We start from the raw sequence: 20,804 nt of genomic DNA on the forward strand, positions 1-20,804 counted from the left end.
TGAGCTTTTAGTTTCTAACTTAAATAAAATTGTCAACTTTAAACTAAGAGAAGCAGCAAAGCAGATGCGGTTTTATCCACGGATCAGGAAGAGGAGCGGAAAGCAGACGATGGAGGTTTGTTCCTGCAGGCAGCAGCTCTCTGAGACTCTTTGTTGGCATAATTCTGTCATCCAGCATCTCGTCAAGCTTACTGTCTTTTTCTCCCAGGACCAATTCTCAATGTGGAGAATTCTTACGGCTCATCTAACAGGGAAAAGCGAAGCTAAACACAAAAACTTTAGAGTGTCAGAGACCAACACTTTTTTTAGGCCAGTTTCAGCTGCTTTCACTTTTTCAGGTTAGTTCAGCAGTTTGACTCAAGCTTTTTCAGTTGCTGATTACTGCTAAATTAGCCATTTTAGCAGAACATTTTAGCAGAGCCTTCTTGCGTCTCTTACATTTGACTTTTTTTTAAGTGTTTAATTTAAAGTTTATTTTCATTTATAATATTCTTTTTTATTGGCCTTTCTTCGTTGTTTTTCATTACACTAAAACAGCTAAATGTTTTTCTATCTTTTTAGCAAGAAATAAAAAATCTTTAGCAGTTAATTTATGTGACCATTCAGCTAAACGAACATCTTTAGGTTAAATGATTCTCAGAACGTCTCAAACCCACAGTCCTCTTCCTCCTTTTCATAAATTCTTAACATGTCGGGGTTTTGTCTATTATTTATACTTCAGGAGCATCGAACGGTGGCAGCGCAGAATCTCCACAGAGATCTTCACCTGAAGACAGAATATCATGGAGGAGAGCATCCATCCATGCAGAGAAGCTTCTTCTGATGTTGTACTTTAACATTTGCGTTTCTTTTATCTGCATTTTTTCTTTTAATTATCAGTTTATTTATTTATTTTCAGACTACTATGTATAAACAGTGCTTATAAATAAAGGTTGGTTGGTGGATTGGTTTGGTTGGTTGGTGGATTGGTTTGATTGGTTGGTGGATTGGTTTGGTTGGTTGGTGGATTGGTTTGATTGGTTGGTGGATTCGGTTGGTTGGTTGGTGAATTGGTTTGGTTGGTTGGTGGATTGGTTTGATTGGTTGGTGGATTGGTTTGGTTGGTTGGTGGATTGGTTTGATTGGTTGGTGGATTGGTTTGGTTGGTTGGTGGATTGATTTTGTAGTTTGATTAGTTGCTGGATTGGTTTTGTTGTTTGATGGATTGGTTGGTTTTGAATGTAGGTTGGTTAGTGGATTGGTTTTATTGGTTGGTGGATTGGTTTGGTTGGTCTGTCTTCTGGATTGACATGTCTCGCACAAGTTTCTCCGAAACAACAAAACTCTTATCTCAGAAACACCAGAGCACCACAGACACCGCTGCAAACAAAAGCAACTTTGATAGAAATGTATAGATTTGATGTATTTTGTTTACATTTCTTTAAATGTGTTACATATTTTGTATTTGTTTGTTTTCCAGGATGTTTCATGATCCGTCTGTGGCGGTTTGGTTCATTTTGGTCCCCCACAAACACAGTGAGGTGGTTTGTTGGAAACCCACCGTCTCTGAACTTATCCAAAACTTAAGATCATCATCTTTGCAGATGATGGAAATGTCAATGTCTGTGTTATCAAAGGGAACTTTTGTTCTCTTTTGACTTTCCGACCACAGGGAAAGTGGACCTCAGACTGCAGACAGAAGAACCTCAGTGCCGCTGCAGGAAACTGACCACAGAAGAAGTTTTTGGCCCTCAGGTAGCTGACGCTTAGCCGGAGGATGGACAGCTTGTCCAGACTGGCAGTGACGTCTTCTGGAAACGGCAGCAGGCCGGCCAAGCGCTCCAGCTCGCCATTCAGGCGGTCCCGGTGCCTTTTAGAGGGGTTGGATTTGGCCCCTTCAGCTGGAGGCAGCTTCACACTGAGGGTAACACCAGAAGAAGAAGTTCTGTTGGTTAACAGGCCTTAGAATAACGCTTTAATGATGCATTTTGGAGAAGCAGACTTGTACAATTATTTGGGGCAGAAGCAATAACCGGGTTCCAGAAGAAACTGAAGAAAAAACCAGAAGGACGCTTTCATAAACATGATAGAACCACAGAACGATTACTTTTTCATTTATTTTTGTCAAAGTGAATTTTAAGCCTTATGGAAACCAGTGTTTGATCTGGACACGCCCACATCTCTCAGCTGGTTTCACGGTGTGGAGGTTGGCGCTTTGGTTTGGTGTCCGTCAGCCGTTGAGTCATTAAAAAAGGTTCAAACTCTGGAAAACGCAAACGTTTAGGAAGAAACGACGCCAGAAAAGTACAAACCAAAGAGAGTAGAGTAAAGTAGAGTCAAATTCAACAGAACAGAGAATAATAAAATAAAACAGAATAGAATAGAACACAGGAAAAGAACAGAACTGTCAAGAAAGGAACAGAATAGAATAAATTAAGGCAGAGCAAAATAGAATAGAATGAAATGGAAAAGAGCAGGACAAATTAGGAAGAAATTGAATAGAACAAAATAGAACTGAACACATTAGAAAACTTTTTAGTGTTTTTGCTTCAATCATAACAAACTTTATTGTTCTTAAACAGAATAGTAAAAAATCTCCTTTAGAACCGGAATAAACGTTTTTACTCAGTAAACTGTTTAAGCAAATAAATGTGTTAATATTTCAGTCTGTTTTATAGCAGAACGATTTATTTTCTTCATTTGTTTCAGGAGTTCTAAGTTTCAGTTCAAATCTTTAAGAGTTTTTCTTTTTTAAAGCTAAAAGGTCAGAAACATTTACTGTTTTACAAAAACTGTCATTAAATTACCAAACATTACAAATGTTTCATGTAGGAAAAGAAAAATATGAAAACTTAGAAAAACGTAAGATTACTGAGTTTTACATATTCATTTTTTTTGGTTGGAACCCCTTAAACGTTTTCAGAATCATTTTTAACTGAATTTCCACAAGAGATGATTTTATTTTATTTGAATATGTATCGTTTCAGGATTTTTAATTTAATTTAATTAAATTTTTAAATCAATAATTTAGAAAATAAATTTAAAAAGTTATTTAAATAGATTGTTTACATTTATTAGAATCTGAGACTATAGACGCAAACGGGGGGGTTTCGTTTAAAAATCATAAATATAATTCTTTCTTTTTTAACTCTGACACTGACGCGTCACGCATGCGCCGTAAACGGTCAAAAAATTTATTTCTATTTTATTCCATTTCTCAAAAATAATAAATAAATGAGGGAATAATATTAGACCTTTTACATTTATAACCATTTTATTGAATAATCATGTTTTATATAAAAAGGCCATAATAAGCGGAGGAAAATGGCCAACAGTTTATTTAAAAAGCGCCTCCAGAATCTTTCAAATGATTTTTTTTTATTTTTTACTAAACAATTTTCGTTTTCTGTTTGACCGGACGAAGGCCGCGCACGCGCCCGCAGTCCCGCATCTGTCCGCGCAAACGTAACCGTGAAACGTTCTGCCTTTGAAGGAGCCGAACGTTCCCGCGCTCTGCAGGTGGACGGACCCGCGTGCGTGGATCAGACGGCCTCGCGGGGCACTCACGCTCTCTGGACGGGTTTCCTCCTCTTGCGTCCCGCGTACATGACGACCCGCAAAGGATAATCCTCAATTCCGCTATAATCCTGCACGTGCGCAGCGCGCGCGCATCGTACCAAAAAAAAAAAATACAGAAAGACGAAGAAATAAAAATTGGGCAGACCCGCAGCGTTTGCGGTTTTCCCGCAGACAGCAGCCTCCTGGCTCCTGTCGGTCAGCGGCTCCGCTCCGCCGCTGCGCCGCGCGGACGAGCCGCAGTCTGCACCGCAAACCGCCGCATCTCAGACTGACGAGCAAGCGCTCCGCCAGCAGCGAGCCGCCTGGTGTCGGGGGCGCGCATTCCACATGCGACAGTCGACAGTCATGCGCGAGGCCGCAGTAGGCCTGTGGTGAAAAAAACAATTTTTACGAGGGCGCGCTCCCGATAGTCTCGGTCCGGGCACCCGCAGGAATTTTTCCGGGGGGGGGGTACCGCAGGATGTGGGTCAGAGGTCAGCAGGTACATCACCATGACCCTCACCTGCAGGGGGGAGGAGTCAGCGGCTCACAAAAGTGATTTAAATTCGTTCAACTTTTGTTTAACTTTATGTCAGAAAAATGTGACGTAAAAAAACAAACAATGAAAACAAAATTAAATCTAAGTTTTTAATTTTGGTTTTAGGAATATTTTTTATTTTAGTTTCTTCGTGTAAGTAAAACAAGAACAATAGAAGAAAGGCTAAAATAAAATAAAACAAACACATGACTTAAACGTTATTTTACAATTCCTAGTATTTAATGTTTTCCTTTAACAGTTTTATGAATTATTAGACAATACTATTTTATACTGTATTTTTCCTGCTTTATAGCTTTTCTTCTCCTTTATTTGTGGACTTTATTCCGTTTCTTTTTGGTTCTTTGTATTGTTTAGCGTTTCGAAATCCCTGTTCAGTTTGGTTTCTATTTTACTAGTTTTACTGGTTTTTCAGACATTTTAGTGCCGGGGGAGGGGGGGGGGGGACTGCACATCATTGAGCATGAGGAAAATTTGAACGAGGGCCGCATTTGGCCCCAGGGCCGGACTTTGGACATGCCTGATTTAGAAAGCTTAACCCTTGTGCTATCTTAGATGACCCCCACCCTTCCATTGACGTGTTCTCCCTACCATGACAAAGGTGGATAAAGGTGGAAAGATTTCATGTAATCCATGGACACCAGTAAAGATCACAAATCATTGAAGAAAAAGGGTTTAGCGCACTGTCTAGTGGGTCTAGATGACCCAACTCCCAACGTTAAAGTGCCTAGGATAGCACAAGGGTTACGTGTAATCTTTTTTTTTCCTTTTCTTTTGGCGGACTTAACATTTAGCAATGAGTTTGCTGTTATTTATTTATCTGAACTTGTAGTAATCTATAGTAATCTTAACAGATGTAGTTCTTCTTATTGCACCTTTTTTATTCTCTAATTCTTCAGTTTATTGTTTTGTTCTCCGTCAGTCTTAACTGCATTTGAACATTTCTCAAATGTTGATTTGTATCATTTGCTTTCCTTTCACTTCTATCACTTTATTTTCACCTCTTAAGGTGAGAATTTCTCGATTATTCGTCTGTTTTTTCTCTTTTTTTTGGCGAACGTCTTTTTGATCTCAGATCAGCAGAAAAAGAAAAATCCTCAGTTGTTTTTATTTAATCACCTTCGGCAAAGAAGACTGAAATATTTGGGTCTTTTTTCAGATTCCTGTTCAGAATTTCCTCATGTCTGCATTCTGGGGTCAGACGAGGTCATGACTTTTCCAGTGTGTGACCTACATTTCCCCCAAAGGGCAAAAACCCCAGGTGGGGCAAAACATTCTGTTCTATCTGCGGAAAAACACCGGAGAATCTGTTTGGGAGAAAATGTAATAGCTTTAACTTCAACTTTATTTTTGTATTTTCCTTATTTTTTATGTTTTTTTTTTGTTTTGTTTTTTGGATGAAGACGCCAGGAAACGTCAGAGCAGCTCAGAAAGCTTCAGGTGGATTTTCTCGCAGAAGAAAAGTTCAAAAGCAGAGGATTCAGTCTGAGTGTGGAGCGAAAAACAGACTAGAAATGTCAGAGAACGAAACACAAAAAGGAAACAAAAGTCAAACTGTTTCAAAATAAAAGCAGAAAGAAGTAAACAAATAGAAGAACCAAAAACGGAAAAATCCTGTTGACATCAAAAAACAAAAGGTTTTATAAATACTTTAACGTTTTAGCTACGAAGACAAAAAGGAACTAAATCTTAATGCTTAAATTCTTCATTTTATACATTTCAAATCGAATAGTTCCTGTTTTTTCATAAAGAATTCATTAAAAACAGGGTTTCTGGATGGTAATCGATAACTAATCAATTCCTTTCAGGTCATGTGATCCTGATTGAAGGGGAGCCGTCTTGTGGTGGTTTTTTTATGTTTACGTCTCAAACAGCAGCTTCTGACCCCAAAAACCCACAGATTCCAACTGTATTAGTGAGAAAAACACTAAAGGAATGAAAATAACACAGAATGATGGACAAAAGAAACAGAAAAAGATTAAAAAAGCAACAAATTCAGCAATAAATCCTATTTTAACACCTTTTATTATTAAAATCCAGTTGTCTAATGTATTAATAATCTTCCAAAAGAGCTAAAAAAAAATAACAGAATAGAAAAATAATTATGAAAATGACTAAAGGTAAATTATTCAAATATATAAATAAAACAAAACAAAAAACTGAATGTGTGGAAGATTGATCAACGTGAGACTTGTTTTTGTTCCTGTTTAAGCTTTATTCATAAAACTGTGAGATTTCTAAAAATAAACCGATCTCAGAAATGCTAAATAATCATAAAAATGCACGTTTGTTCCTAAATTCTAATCTAAATCAATAATGTGAAGGATGACGCTGTGGTACAGCGGTCGACCTCGGAGGATCTCACTTTTCCCCTCATGGTTCAGCGTCTGGATCAGCAGCCTGACTGAATCGGCGCCCCTGTCCTTGTTTTACGTAAAATGTGTGGAAAAAAAGTCAATCATGACAACAAACTGCCACAAGCCCCAGATGCCAGAAGGCGTGGCGCCACAGGGGAACCGTCTCTGGGCGAAGCACCGGCGTCTGAAGTAAAGAGCGCCCCTTAAACGAGGTCAGCCGCTGCTGGAAGATGATTGTGTTCATGAGAAGGAAGGTTTGCTTCACGTCAGCTGGGATGTTTTCTCCCTGCAGCTGTTGTTGTTGTTGACAGACGGAGTCGTCACGGTGAAGCTGCATCCGGCGAGCGTTCAGAACGCCACGTTTGCTTCTTTTTCCACACGAGCGGCTCCCTGAGTCACGCACAAACATCCGTTCCTCACATGGTCGGTGGGGCGAGGAGCTGATGTGATGACGGGAGGCTGACGAAGTCAGGAAGTAAATCTTTATTTATAAAACTTTTTTTTTCTTGTATTTCTTTTCTAACTTTTCCAACAGCTGAGCAAAAGAGCTGAAGGCCTCTAGTAATGAAGCTCCTGACACACGAGGAGTATATTTGAATAAACCCCTTTTGTAATTAAGCCTAAACTTTATTTATATTGATTATATTTGTAAATGTTTTTTGTTGGACCGGACAGAGAAGAAAAGGAGGGGAAAAAATAAATAAATAAATAAAAACAACACTTTTTACTGTCACAAAAGGCTTCACCATGTCAAGACAAACCAGAGAAATAATAAAACTCTATTAACTGTACTCAGACATTTTAAATAAAGCAACAGTAAAAAAAATAATAACAATAATTTATAAAAAGTCATTTCATCAAAGCCTCCGTGGATACAGTAAAGTTAAAGTAACTGAACTGGAACAAAGTGTGATGTTTTTCAGTCTCTTTGATCCTGAAACTTGTTTTTTGGTTTGTTTTAAGCAAAAATAATAAATTAAAGCATTGAGCGGCATCGTATGGCCCACAGGCGCTACCCTCCCTCGCCGCCCACCTCTACGCACCACCACCGCTCTCACCACCCACCAACCCCACTTGCTGAGCAGCCAGTAAGCACATCTAACTCCCCCTTCCCTTTCTGTAGGGCTAACTGCGGCGTACTAGCATTGCGATCCGCATCATCAACTGAGTTAGGAAAACACATCGCTAAAGATGCTATACATGCTAACTAGGTTAGTGACCACGCCCACATTCCTAAAGTGATCTTCTCGTATGTTACATCGTTTTGTCCAGCGTGGGCCAGGGGGTTGTATAACAAATTTTTTACCACATTCTGATCAAAAATGCGCTAGCTAACTAAGATCGCAACAGTTGCGAACTCGCCACACGCACGCCGTTCAAAATCTGCCACTTCTAATTCCAACATTTTCCTTTTTTCCACAGTAGCTAACCTGATGCCTGAGAAGCTACGAGGCGATCAATAAAAAACCGCAGGACGAGTTTTCATTTGAATCTGCAACTGAAGGTACTTTTTTTTTTTTAATTCAAGATGGCGCCCTCTTTCCAAGGTCAAAGGTCAACGAAACCTCTGTGTTGTTTGTAGACTTGAGCTGGCGGCATGTATGTGAGATTTCGTGAAAATCGCACAAACTTAAATGTCGTCTTCCCATATTGTCGAAAACCACGAAAATCGCCAATTCTCACAGTTCGCCACAAAATGGCCGCCAAGCCGTAGGTCGTGTGGCGTTCCCGTAATCATTTCAAAACTTCCTTTGGAGATCTTCGACACGTGAGTTTTCGTTACGAAACTGTATTTTAAAATATTCTTTTTTTTTGCCCCATACGTGATTTCCTGACGATTCTTTTTTTTACGGTATCACTCGCCGTGATGTCATCGTCTTGAGGGGGGTGTCGTTCCCTTTGCCGAAAGTTCCGAAAGTGTGTGCAAATTTTGGTGACTTTTCGCGCATGTGGCGGGGGTCTTTGTTGTCAATGCAGCTGCCATAAATAAAATGCACAGATTTCTGAAGCCCGTTTGAAATGTTGGTTTTTTGGGGCTGCGGTGCTGAGCGGTCTTGGTTCACGGTGGAGGATCCTGGTTCAAACCCCGGTCTGCAGTGTTCTCTTCCCGGATTCTGTCCGGTTCAGTCCAAAGACGTGCCTCATGGGTTTGTTAGTCACTCTGGACCCGGGACGGGCAAACGTTTTATGCTCATTTCAGTGCCGATTGCACAGATGTCGTCATTTTTCTGCGATACGGACGCCATTGTTTTGGCGTTGTTCAGCTTTTTAGCCCTTTTTTCAGGTAACTCACCATCAAATCGAAGCGAGGTCGCCGAATAGCAGCAAGTTTGACTTCAATATGAATAGAACTAAATCTGGGTTTCTTTGCCCGGTTTGGCTCGTTTTGGCTTCGAGGTTTTGTAGCATTTCTTCTACAGCACGCTACTTCCAGGGTACTTCAGTGGTATGTACATGGTACTTTTGTTGTACTTACAGGGAGGTTATGTAGTACCTGCTGTGTATTTATGTGGCCGTTATTGGTTCATTTGGGTTCGGTACCCACTTTTTTTCCGATTTTTTAGTCGTTTTGTGATGATTTTTAGAGTGAAATGAAGGTTGTGAGAGACGAAAGTTTGGATTCCTCTGTTTTAAATCATTTTTGATCTATTTCAGAAAACCCAGGAACCCTTTTAAGATGTTTTGAGAACCTGAAGCTTTTCCCTTGCAGTGAAACGGATCTCAGAGATCACCGCAGCTGAGTGCCACGGAAACGTGAAAAGTTTGTGAGCTCATCAGAGAGCTGGAGAAGACGCCGGAGGGAGCGGGAAAGCGCACGAGTGACCGAGTCATCCCCACGCCGCTCACAAACTCCATCCTCCGACAAATGTAATCACAGCAGAAGGCGGCGGCGGCGGAGGATGGGGGGTGGGGGGTGATCCAGGCTGTCCTGAGGGCTGAGGAGAACACCACACATGTATGGAAGCCCATTTGGGTCAAATTCTATCTCACAATTATGACGTTTTAGAGGTTATTGTCCGACAGCACATATCCCATAACCTCCAGTTGGATAACTGTTCACTATTTTAAAAACTATCTTTGGCCGTTCTGTTTTTGTCCCAATGGAGCTTCTGTACGCCTTTTCTTAAAAGTGGGGGGGGGTTGCTGGTCGTGTGTGCGCCTCAGGGGCGTCGTTACAGACGGATGAGCTGCAGACGTCTTCTGATGATGGGAGGGCCGTTGGGGCTGTGGGGAGGCGGCTGGCGGCTTAGAGAAGACGAGTGAATCATCAAACCCTGGAAGGGAGCAGCGTCCGTCGTTCAGGGTCGTTCTTCGTCTTCTCACAGACTCGTCACCGGTTCTTCAGAAAAGCCAGTTTCCGTTTGGAACAGCTGTCACTGTCGGAGACAGAAAACAACAAAAGCCTCACACTTCCATCAGATTTAGTCTGGTTCCATGAAAAGAAGTCCAGCCGGTTCCTTTCTTGTGGGTCAGAACCATTGACCATATCTGAGAACTGGACCGTCACCCGTTGAAAGCGGTTTACTGTCGGCTTCAATCACATGAGGCGGATTCAGGCGCCATTTGGACCAGCATGGATGGCGCCGTATTCAGGCTTCCGTTGATTTCTGACAATGCACGCCGAGTCAGGCATTATCTCACATAATGCACACCTCCATGGGCATTACACCTTACTTACCCCTTGGCCTCCCAATGTTAATGTGCCTACAAGTCACGTTAACATTGGGAGTTGGGTCATCTAGACCCACTAGACAGTGCTCTGAACCTTTTTTCTTCAATGATTTGTGATCTTCACTGGTGTCCATGGATTACATGAAATCTTTCCACCTTTATCCACCTTTGTCATGGTAGAGGAGAACACGTCAAAGTAAGGGTGGGGTCATCTGGGCCCCACAATATAGCACAAGAGTTGTACCATGGTCTGGATCGCTACTTGATTCTGATTTGCTGCAAGGTGGGAATTAAAAAGTTATAAGGAACGCCTAAAACAGAAGTTCCAGTCACTCAGTCTAAATGTTCTGTATCACTGTAGCCCCAGGGCAGCTGTGGCTACATCAGTAGCTACCATCACCAAGCATGAAGGAGGAGTGAATGAATGATGGACACATTATAAACGTTGTGAGCATATGGAAAAGCGCAGATTAATCCAATTAATCCAATCACCATGCTGGCCTGTTCGCCAATTGGTAACACGTCCACAGTTTATCACGAGACAGAAGAAAGGATGAGTCACTTTGTAGTTTTCTTTAACCTGTTTGGTTAATTGGATCATCTTGAAGTCTGGGCGGCAGCAGAACGAGAGGAGAATCTAAGTAGGAGGAGATGAGACACGAGGAGGAATCGAAACTTTTGCTTCATCATCCGGACTAAAACGAGCAGGAAGAGGTGAACTTTCCCTCTGAAATGATACTTTGCTGAATTCATCAATATCGATCGGCGTGTAAACGACTTTCCTCCGCTGCTTCGGAGCGAGGTCGATGCAGGCTCTGTAGCCGTTACCATGACAACACTTTGAGCCCCGTATCAGATACTCCACGTTTTGTGAAAAATGATTAAAACTTAGAAAATACTAAGAATAAAGTACTGATAATTTATTGAAAATGCATTTATTTGATATGTGACCATGGTAAAAGCAGAAAAATAAGCGAACGAGTTCGCCTTTCAGGCAGGTAGACTCTGCAGTATTACGGTTACTCCCCTAGGGCGGTAGTAATTAACTCACCTGTTCAGTGTCCTATTTAAGTCCAGGTGTGCAGCCGTTCATTCTCTTCCTTACCGCAATCGCTGCATTTGTCGCCCAACCCTCCTCCCCGGCTTCCACCTGTGGGCTACATTCGGGGTTATTACCCAAAAGTTTTATGGAAAAAATTATCTCATGGAATTGTACGGAGCCTAAAGCCAAACGAAAAGATTGTGAATGCCAACTTATGAATGTAAAATTTCTACTGCATGAGTTTGCCTGACTGAAATGGCCTTTGAGTTATCAGAACTTAATGTCGCAGAAATGAGGCGACCGTGTCGCGTCTTTAACATTTCTTTTTTTTTCTTTTCTTCTTTTTCTTAACGTTTCTGATATGGCACACCTTGTCCTTTACTGCTAAGAACCATCATGCTACTGTACAATAGTTGTCTTTTTTAATGTAATATTGTTTTTAAAAAAAGATAAAAATGTGTGATAAAACTGCAAAAAAGAAAGTAAAAAAAACAAGAATGAGGAAAAAAAGTCAAACTGAACTATATAGTTGAATGACAAAGCCTTAAAGATCAATAACAAATATATCGTTTCCTTGGTCAATTACCGGTAGGTCAAAATTAAGGTTAAAGTTATTTACTGAAACAAACTGTTTTGAAAACACAGTTCTTTATCAAATGTATTATTTTATTCCATGTATTTGTTTTTTACTCTTTCTTTTTTGTCATAAAATAGATTAATTCAGTTGATGAAGGGAAATTACTTAAATTTTTTTTTTATTTTTTTTATTTTTAATTTAATAATATTTATTTGTATTTTCCATTTTTGTGATTTTCTTTCCATTGCTGTAAAAAAATGCAGAATACTTTTGAGTTTACTGGAATATTTTTTATTACACTCTTAGATTAATTTAGGAGCAAAATCAAAGTAAAAATTGACAAGTAATTCTTTTTTTTTTTTTTTTTTTTTTTTTTTTTTTTTTTTTTAACTTGTCCTGTCCAACAGCTAGGCAGACAGATGAGAGCTGAGGGCCTCTTGGGTTGGACATATTTTACTTTAACAAGAGGGGTTATTAATCTTCAGACAAACCAAAGGTATGTCTGAATAAACCCCTTTTGTAATTGAGGCCAAACTTTATTAATTTCAAACATGTCTGAAAATCTTTGGTGTTGGACCGGACGGAAAAGGAAAGAGGGGAAGAAGAAAGAGGGACGTTAGAGAGAGGGGGGGTAGGGGGTGATAATAGGAGGGGAAGGGGGATAAGACCATGAAGCAGCATAAAGCAACAAGTTTACTGGTTGTTAATCATTATGGTAAGGTTCAAATGTAAAAAAAAAACAAAAAACAAACAAAAAAAAAAGGGCGGAGCCTGTCCACACACACACTCAAATGTTATAAACACACCTGTTAGTTGCAAAAATGTCCACCTGTCGACATGTACACAAAACAGATAGTGTTCACACGCATACTTATGCCTTAAAACCAACTAGTGTGAAATATTTCAGTCATTCAGTCTGTTGAGCTGACACCTGTGCTCAGGTGAGTGTTTATGTTCTTCTAAAATGGATGGTGGAACGTGAAAAGAAGGAGGGAGAGTGCCCAGCCATCCCCACCCCAAGACCCCCACCGCACCAGCAGCGGCAGCCGGATTCCCGCCAACACCACACGGGAACCGGCAGGGAACAACCGCCGCCCGGGCGACCAAGCCCGCCACCCAGGCCAGGGCCAGCAGGGCCGCCGCAAGGCCCCCAGAGCCAGAGAGCAGGGAGGCACGGAGGGAAAGAGGGCGCCGCCCCAGCCCAACCAGGAGAGCAGCCCCCCCGCCGCGCCGGGAGAACCCAACGCAGGGCCCCACCGGAGAAGGACGCCCACAGCCCCAGACGAGCACCCCACCACCACCCAGGAGTTCCGGGCATCCCCCCGCCCCAACCCCAGGTACGGGCCAGGACCCCCCAAGGGAGACCCACTCCGCACTCCAGGCAGCCATCCGCCCGGCCAACGGTTGGTCCAGGGAGGAGCGAGGCAGGGGCCCGCCGCCCCCGCCCAGGAGGGGGGAACCCCGGGGAAAAAAGAGGGCCCACAAGGGGTGTTGTAAATATGGCCCGACCAGGCTCGGCCACAGTTGGAAATTTGGCGGGGCCCAGCACTCAGGAGCAAGGACCAGAACCCACCCCCCAGGGACACGAACACCCCCGGCTCAGATGTAATGTGAACCCCCCCACCGCGCGGAGAGAGCACCGCCGGGCCCAGGAAGCCAGCACCCCGGGGACACAGCCGCCGCTGCAAAGGGGCCCGTACCCCCCACCAGGGAAGAGGCAGGGGACAGATGGTCCTAGGTCCCACCTTCCTTGCAAAATGTGTGTGCGTGTATGTGTGTTTGAGAGAGTGTGTGTGTGCATGTGTGTGTGTTTATGTTGGGATGTATATATTGAGGGGGGAGGGGTGTGTGTACTAAGGGGGGTGCGGTTAAAATTGGCGGGTAGGGCACTAAGGGGACGTCTCCTGATTACTCACAGTGACGTCCCCTCACCCTCCCCACCAAGGGGCCCTAAATGTCTAAGGTGCGGTTAAAATTGGCGGGTAGGGTGCTAGGAGGACATCCGCTGCTTGCTGGCAGTGATGTCCAAGCACCCCCCCTACCAAGGGCCCTACATGTCTAAGGTGCAAATAAAACCGAAAGAGGGGGGGCCCACTCCATACGGCAACCACAGGAGGGGGGTCACTGCCTAGTAAACCCCCCCCCCAAGGCTCATCGCAGGCTAAGCCCCCCACCCCCTCACCCTATTATGAGGTTATATGAGGAAGGGGGTAAGTTGGGGACAGATGATAGACTGTCCCCCGGTGGTCAAACAGCCGTCCCCCGCCCCCCCCCCCCAGCAAGGGGGCCAGGCCCACCCAGCCCCGGGGCCCCACCCCCGGAGGCGCAGACACCCCAGGCCCAGCACCACCACCCCCACACAGAGAGAGGGGAGCCAGAAAGCGCCGGCCCCCCCCGGAGCAAGCCCAGGCCCCCACCCCCAAACGCCGGCCCTAGAAGAGCTCTGGTCAGGCCTCGACGGGACCGAGGCAGCCAACCGGCCGGGGAAACCGCCGATGGCCTCAGCGGAGACCCCGACCCGTCAACCCCCCCTGCCCCGTACCAATAGTGGCCCCCCCCCTCCCCCAGAATGCCCCCCCACAGGACAGGGCCGACAAGACCCCCACCCCACCCCACCCCCAGACCCCGCAGCCGAAGCGGATGACACCCAGAGCGACCGGGGGCCCCAAGAGGGTTGTCCCGTCCCGCCCCAGAGCCAGGGAAGGGCCGATCCCAGCCCCAGGTGCAGACGGGAAGCCCATCCAGCGCCGCTGGGCCCCCCCCCCCCGAGCAGCGCCCCCCGCCAACCCCCCCCAGCACAGGCAAAGGGACCACCCCCCCAAGCCAAGCCAGACCACCACCCCACCCCCCCCACCACGCACCCCCACACCCAAGCCCAGAGGACCACGCAGCGCCCCAGGCCGCCCCACCCAGGCGCCGGACCCGACCCCCCGACCAACGGAGCCCCCACCACCCCCGGCCAGGCACCGGAGGCCCCGACCCCCACCCCGGCCCACGGCAGAAGGGCAAGGAGCAGCGACGACCATGCCCCCCCCACCCCCTAAGTCACGGAGTTAGCTATGGGAGACCAGAGAGACCGAATTCTTTCAAAGTTACTTGAACTTTGGGCTGACATTTTTTCCAAGCTGATATGATCAAGCAGCAGATTTCTGTGTTGACTTATATTTATATTTTTTTTGCTTTTCCAATTTATTAAAATAGTTTTTTTAGCAATGCAAAGAGTTATGAAAATGATAGAGCCTAATCCTCCTTCTACATCGATGGCACTCATGTCACCAAGCACACAAAGTGACGGTGAAGCTGTGATTGAAACCTTAAGCCAGACTGATAGATCGGCACATACCTGCTGCCAGAGAGCCTGGACAGGCGTGCAGAACCATAGTGCATGCATGTAATTGTCGGGTAGATTACTGTCACAGTGCTGACAAATGTCTGAGTTACTGAGACCCATCTTGAACATCCTCTGTCCAGTGTAGTAAATTCTGTGAAGAGTTTTGAAATGGATTAGCTGCAGATTTGGATTTTTTGTCATTTTAAAGGTGTTTAGACAAAGTTCTGACCAAAAACTTTCATCTGTGCTGATGCTCAAATCCGCATCCCATTTGGTTGTCGGAAGTGAAATATTGTTATCTAAATTACATAAAAGTTTGTATATTTTGGAGAGAGTTTTATTCATTGAGAAATTGATCAGAGTGGTAACTACATCTGGTAGCTTTAAATCGTTGTCTCTGTATTTAAACTTTTTAGTAATAATTGATTTAAGTTGCTGATATTCCAAGAAGTTATATATTCCATGTTTGTCTTGAAGTTCCTGGGGAGTTATGAATCTTCTATCAATAATTATGTGCTCTAGTTGTTTTATGCCCCCTGCTTGCCAAGCTGGGAAGTGGATAATTTTTTTGTTTATGAGGATGTCTGGGTTGTTCCAGATGGGTGTCATTTTGCACGGTTGAATTGATGATTTTGATATTTTGAGAAATTCCCACCAGGCTGTTAAAGTGGCATTTATATTAATACTTTTGAAACAATCCTGTTTTTTAACTATTTGACTAATAAATGGAAGATCTGACAGGTTGATCTTTCCACATAACGCCTGTTCCAAGTCTAACCATGAGTTGGTTTCTGGATTATTTTTTAACCATTTTAAGATGTATTGTAATCTATTTGCAAGAAAGTAATTGTGGAAGTTAGGTAATTCTAATCCTCCACAGCTTTTTGCAGATTTTAAAGTTTTTAGACTAATTCTTGCAGGTTTATTGTTCCATAGAAAGCTTGATATGGATGAGTCTAATGTTTTGAACCATTTTAATGGCGGTTGTGTGGGAATCATTGAGAAGAGATAATTAACTTTGGGTAAGATTTTCATTTTAACCGTGGCTACCTTGCCCATAAGGGACAAAGGCAGGTTGGTCCAGCGTGTTAGGTCGTCCTGTATGTTTTTCAGTAATGGGGTGTAGTTTAGCAGCACCAGTTCTGATATTTTGGGGGAAAAATAAATACCTAGATATTTTATATTGCCTGATTTAACTGGTATTGTGAGTCCTTGCTCCGCATTACTGTTCAGTGGTAATAAAACAGATTTATTCCAATTAATGGAATAGTCTGATATAGAAGAGAATTCATTAATGATTGTTGCCGTTTCATTTACAGAATGTATATTACTTAAAAACAGTAATATGTCATCTGCATAGAGACTAATTTTATGATGGCTGTGTTTGGTTTTAATTCCTTTAATACTCTCATTCTGTCTTATTGCTGCAGCTAGAGGCTCGATAAATATTGCAAAAAGCGAGGGGGAGAGTGGGCAACCCTGTCTAGTTCCTCTTCCAAGAAAAAACCTGTTGGAAGTCTGTTTATTAGTTCTAACTGATGCATTGGGGTTGTGATATAATATTTTGATCCAATTGATGAATGATTCTCCAAACCCAAACTTATGGAGGGCAGCAATGAGGAACTTCCAATTTACTCTATCAAAGGCTTTTTCAGCATCCAGTGATAGTATAGTCATTTCCTGGTTTTTGATGGTGGCAAAGTCTATTATGTTAACGAGTCTGCGGACATTGTCATCCGAGTGTCTGCCTTTGATGAATCCAGTTTGATCAAAGTCAATTATGTGAGGAGTGACTTTTTCTATTCTCTGTGCTAGTGCTTTGCAGATAATTTTTACATCTGCATTAATTAAAGAAATGGGGCGATAGCTTGAAGGACTCGTGGGGTCTTTGTCTGGTTTTAGAAGAAGGATAATGTTGGCAGAGTTCATGTTAGGTGGTAGAGATTGGCTTTCATTGATAAATTTTACCGTTTTATAAAACGTTGGTGCCAGTTGTTCCCAGAATTCCTTATAAAACTCTGCAGGAAAGCCGTCAGGCCCTGGTGCTTTACCATTAGGCATAAGTAACAGAGCTTCATGAAGCTCAGACAACGAGAGCGGAGAGTCTAAATTTGTGATTTGATCTTCGTTTAACTTGGGCAGGTTTATATTGTTGAGAAATGAGTTGATGCTTTGTTCTGATGGATTGATCTGTGGAGTGTATAAGTTTTGATAAAAGTCTTTAAACGCATTATTAATTTTTACCGGGTCATGGGTGACATTCCCTGTTTGGTCCATAATCGAAGTGATTGTTGATTTTTCTTTATTAATTTTAAGCTGATTAGCTAGAAATTTGCCAGATTTATTTGAGTTTTCATATCTTTCCAGTCGAAGCCTTTGTATCTGGAATTGTGTTTGTTTATTGATGATGTCATTTAACTGCAGTTTTAAATTTTTCAGGTCGCCCAGTATGTGTTCCTGTGCAGAAGCAGCATAAGCAGTCTCCAGAGTTTTTATTTTATTTCCTAATTCTAATAAATCTGCTTTCTCCTTGCGTTTTTTATGCGTTGAATAAGAGATGATTTTCCCTCTCATGACTGCTTTTGCTGCTTCCCAAAGAATACTTGGTGATATTTCAGAAGTATCGTTGAGTTCTAAGAAGGTTTCCCACTCTTTTTTAAAGAATTCAATAAATTCCTGGTCTTTTAACAGAGACGTATTAAACCTCCAGGTTGAACCCGAGGGTCTGGGTACTTCCCTTGAAATAGTAACAGAAACTGGTGCATGATCACTGATAATAATTGGATGAATGTTGGAACTTTTAATTTCTTTCAAAAGGGAGTTACTGACTAATAAATAATCTAAACGAGATTGTGAATGGTGAACTGGAGAAAAAAAGGTGAACCCCTTAGTGCTTGGATGACATGAGCGCCAAGCGTCGCAGAGACCCAGATCATTCATGTACTGCTTTAGAATACTTGCAGACTGCCATGTACGCTGGTTTGCTGCTGTGCTGAGTCTGTCAAGTTCAGGGTCCAAAACAAGGTTGACGTCTCCTCCTATAATGATTGTGGAGTCAGAGTGAACTGAGAGTGAGGTGAAGAATCTGTGAAAGAAGGAAGAGTCGTCAACATTCGGGCCATAGATGCTGGCGATGCAAAAGTCTTTATTCTGAATGGATATATTAATGATTACAAATCTGCCTTCTGGGTCAGTAACTGTATCCTTATGAGTAAATGTAACATTTTTATTAATCAAAACTGCAACCCCTCTTTGTTTGGAGTTGAAACTGGCAGAATACATAGCTGGATACTGGGAACAGCACAGGAGATGACCAGCTGATAAAGATAAATGGGTCTCCTGCAGCAGAGCTATATCTGCTTTAAGATCATTCAGGTGATTTAACACTTTCAATCTCTTTGGCCCAGAACCAAGTCCACGCACATTCCAGCTAACGATGTTAAGACTGCTCATAGCTGTTCTAACCGGGAGAGTGCAAGGCTAAATAGTGCGTGTGCCCGTCCGTGTGCGCGTGCCCGCTGTGCGTACCTGCTACACTGACAAGCGCTATGCGTTGTGGGTGAACGTGTCTTGGCTATGAGCTGCATGTTGCGTGCGTCCTGTGTGAGCCTAAGTGAGGTTTTTGCAGTTTATCAACGTGTGTGTGCGGGATCGCGTGTGCATGCTCTTATGCGCGCTAGTATGCGCGCGCGCCCGTTCCGTGCATAAATAAATACTCACCATGGTTGCGTTGACTTTACCTGATTCACATATGAGGACATGGGAAGGGGGGGGGGACAAGAGAAAAGAGAGAGGGAAAGAGAAAGAACAAAAAACAAAAACAACGAAACAACAACAGAAACATGAATGTGAGAGAAAGAAAAAACACTTTTCCTGAGAGGTGTGGATTATTGATGATCCGATTATTTCCTAGTTAAATAAGTTTGCGGGTTTCTTCTGGGCAGCGCAGATGTCAGTGCGCCTCTGAAAGCCTTCAGCACAGCCAGGGTGTTACCTCTGGGTCCCGGAACAGCTTGCCATTCACAAAAAGTTTATCAACAGCAACCACCGCGCGTGCTCCAGCAGACAGGTGCTTCCTCCTCAGCGGGAAGAGGATTTTCCGACGGCGGAGGATCTCGCCTGGAAACTGATCATTCACGCTGTAATGTGTGTCTTTCAGCTCGCGCCCTCTGCTTTTTACCTGCATCTTTTGTTTATAATGTTCAAATTTAGCAACAATAGGACGGGGACGCTGATTGTCCGGCCTTTTTCCTCCGAGCCGGTGAACCCTGTGGAAGGAGATCTTCTGGACTTCTTCCTTGGGGAGTTTCAGGTGGACCTCTATAAAGGACTTAACAATGTTCTCCGGGACTTCCCCTGCCTCTTCTGGAATCCCTGCGAACACTAGATTGTCCCTCATGCTCCTCGCCTGAAGATCCAGGAGGGTTTCCTTGATGGATCGGTTTTCCTCAGAGAGACGGGCGGTGTCGTGGCCCAAGGTCTTCACGGTCTCTCTGAGGGCCTGGTTCTCCGCTGCGAGCTCCTGCACCTGCTGTTGGCTGAACTCCAGAGACTCTCGCAGACCTTGGAATTCCTTATGGAGGATCTCCAGCAGATTTAAACGGCAATCAAGGCTGGAGAGCCTTTTATCAATTGAATCCAGGATATCACTCATGTTGCTGCCTGGGGAGGAGGCAGCCCCCGGGGAGTCTTCGGGACGGTTGCGTTTGGTGGACGGAGTGGCGGTGTTGGATTTCTTCATGAGGCAGGTATTGAAACACTCGTCGATGTAATTCTCCAGATCCTCCAGGTCCTCCAGGTCATCCAGGCTGGCAAATGCTTGACAAACTTTTTCAGATTTTTATTTTTTAAACTTTCTGGATTATTTAAATATGGCGGTGTAATTAAATAAATCAAAAATGTTTGTTCACAACTTACGCGCCGCCAAGTAAACTCACCACACTCCTCTCGTCGGCTCTCGCGATACTACAGCATCACGTGCTCCTCCCTTGAAAGTTCCTACAAGTAATTCTCGTTGTCTAACTCCAGACTGTGTTGCTGCCGGTTTGACAAGTAATTCTTCAAACCGGCAGCAACACAGTCTGGAGTTACTGTAAACTGACTGTCTTCATTGTCATGCAGTAATGCATCTGTAATGTGAAGCTTAGTCCGCTAGGTGGCAGCAGCACACAGTTAAGGTCAGACCAGCATCCAGAGCTCTGGAGCTGAAGGGTGGAAACACTTCTAATTTTAACACAACTAAATTCACATTTACGCCTAAATATTTCAAAACTCCCTCAGTTTAATGTGCTGCAAACCCTCAGGCTGAACATCTACAAGTATTTGGAAGGTTTAAGAAAAATACATTTCAAACTAATTTATATATTCTTTTAAATTTGAAAGTATTTTGTTCATTAATATCAGAAAACTCAGACTGGTACCTAAAGGTCAACTAACTTTTCCGTTCAAAGATAAATTTACGCATTTTAGAAGTTAGATTTACAATTCAACATATTCAAAAACAATTTAAAAAGACGAAGAATTGTTTGTTGTAATTGTTTTTAGAACAAGGAAACTGGCAGCTGTCCAGCACTTGATGCTTTAATGCACATACACAGCAATAAAATACAAAAATGACAACATAATACTAATGAATTAATTAATAAAGCAAAACTGATTAGTTTAACGATATCTAAATAACATATAACTTAAAAATTTGAGACAAATATTAAAAACTAGTTAAATCGGATTCT

General features: G+C 43.1%; 1 protein-coding gene and 1 long non-coding RNA gene across 2 annotated transcripts in view; one reads left to right on the plus strand and one right to left on the minus strand.

The window, feature by feature from the left end:
- Positions 1–4,054, minus strand: part of LOC101170311 (aryl hydrocarbon receptor) — a 29,699-nt gene extending 25,645 nt beyond the window's left edge. Inside the window, exons 1-2 of the mRNA XM_011489981.3 lie at positions 3,547–4,054; positions 1,710–1,897 (exon numbers count right to left, since the gene is read on the minus strand). Of these exons, the coding sequence (XP_011488283.1) occupies positions 1,710–1,897; positions 3,547–3,587 (229 nt within the window). The 5' untranslated portion in view covers positions 3,588–4,054. The remainder of the gene's footprint in view (positions 1–1,709; positions 1,898–3,546) is intronic.
- An 801-nt stretch (positions 4,055–4,855) lies between these two features.
- On the plus strand, positions 4,856–11,705 carry LOC110017387. The gene is made up of 3 exons (XR_002292765.2): positions 4,856–6,925; positions 7,873–7,954; positions 9,161–11,705. It is a non-coding gene; the product is annotated as an uncharacterized LOC110017387 (long non-coding RNA).
- Positions 11,706–20,804: the final 9,099 nt, after the last annotated feature.

This window comes from Oryzias latipes, chromosome 21, assembly GCF_002234675.1.
Source record: "Oryzias latipes chromosome 21, ASM223467v1".
NCBI classification, from domain to species: Eukaryota; Metazoa; Chordata; class Actinopteri; order Beloniformes; family Adrianichthyidae; genus Oryzias; species Oryzias latipes.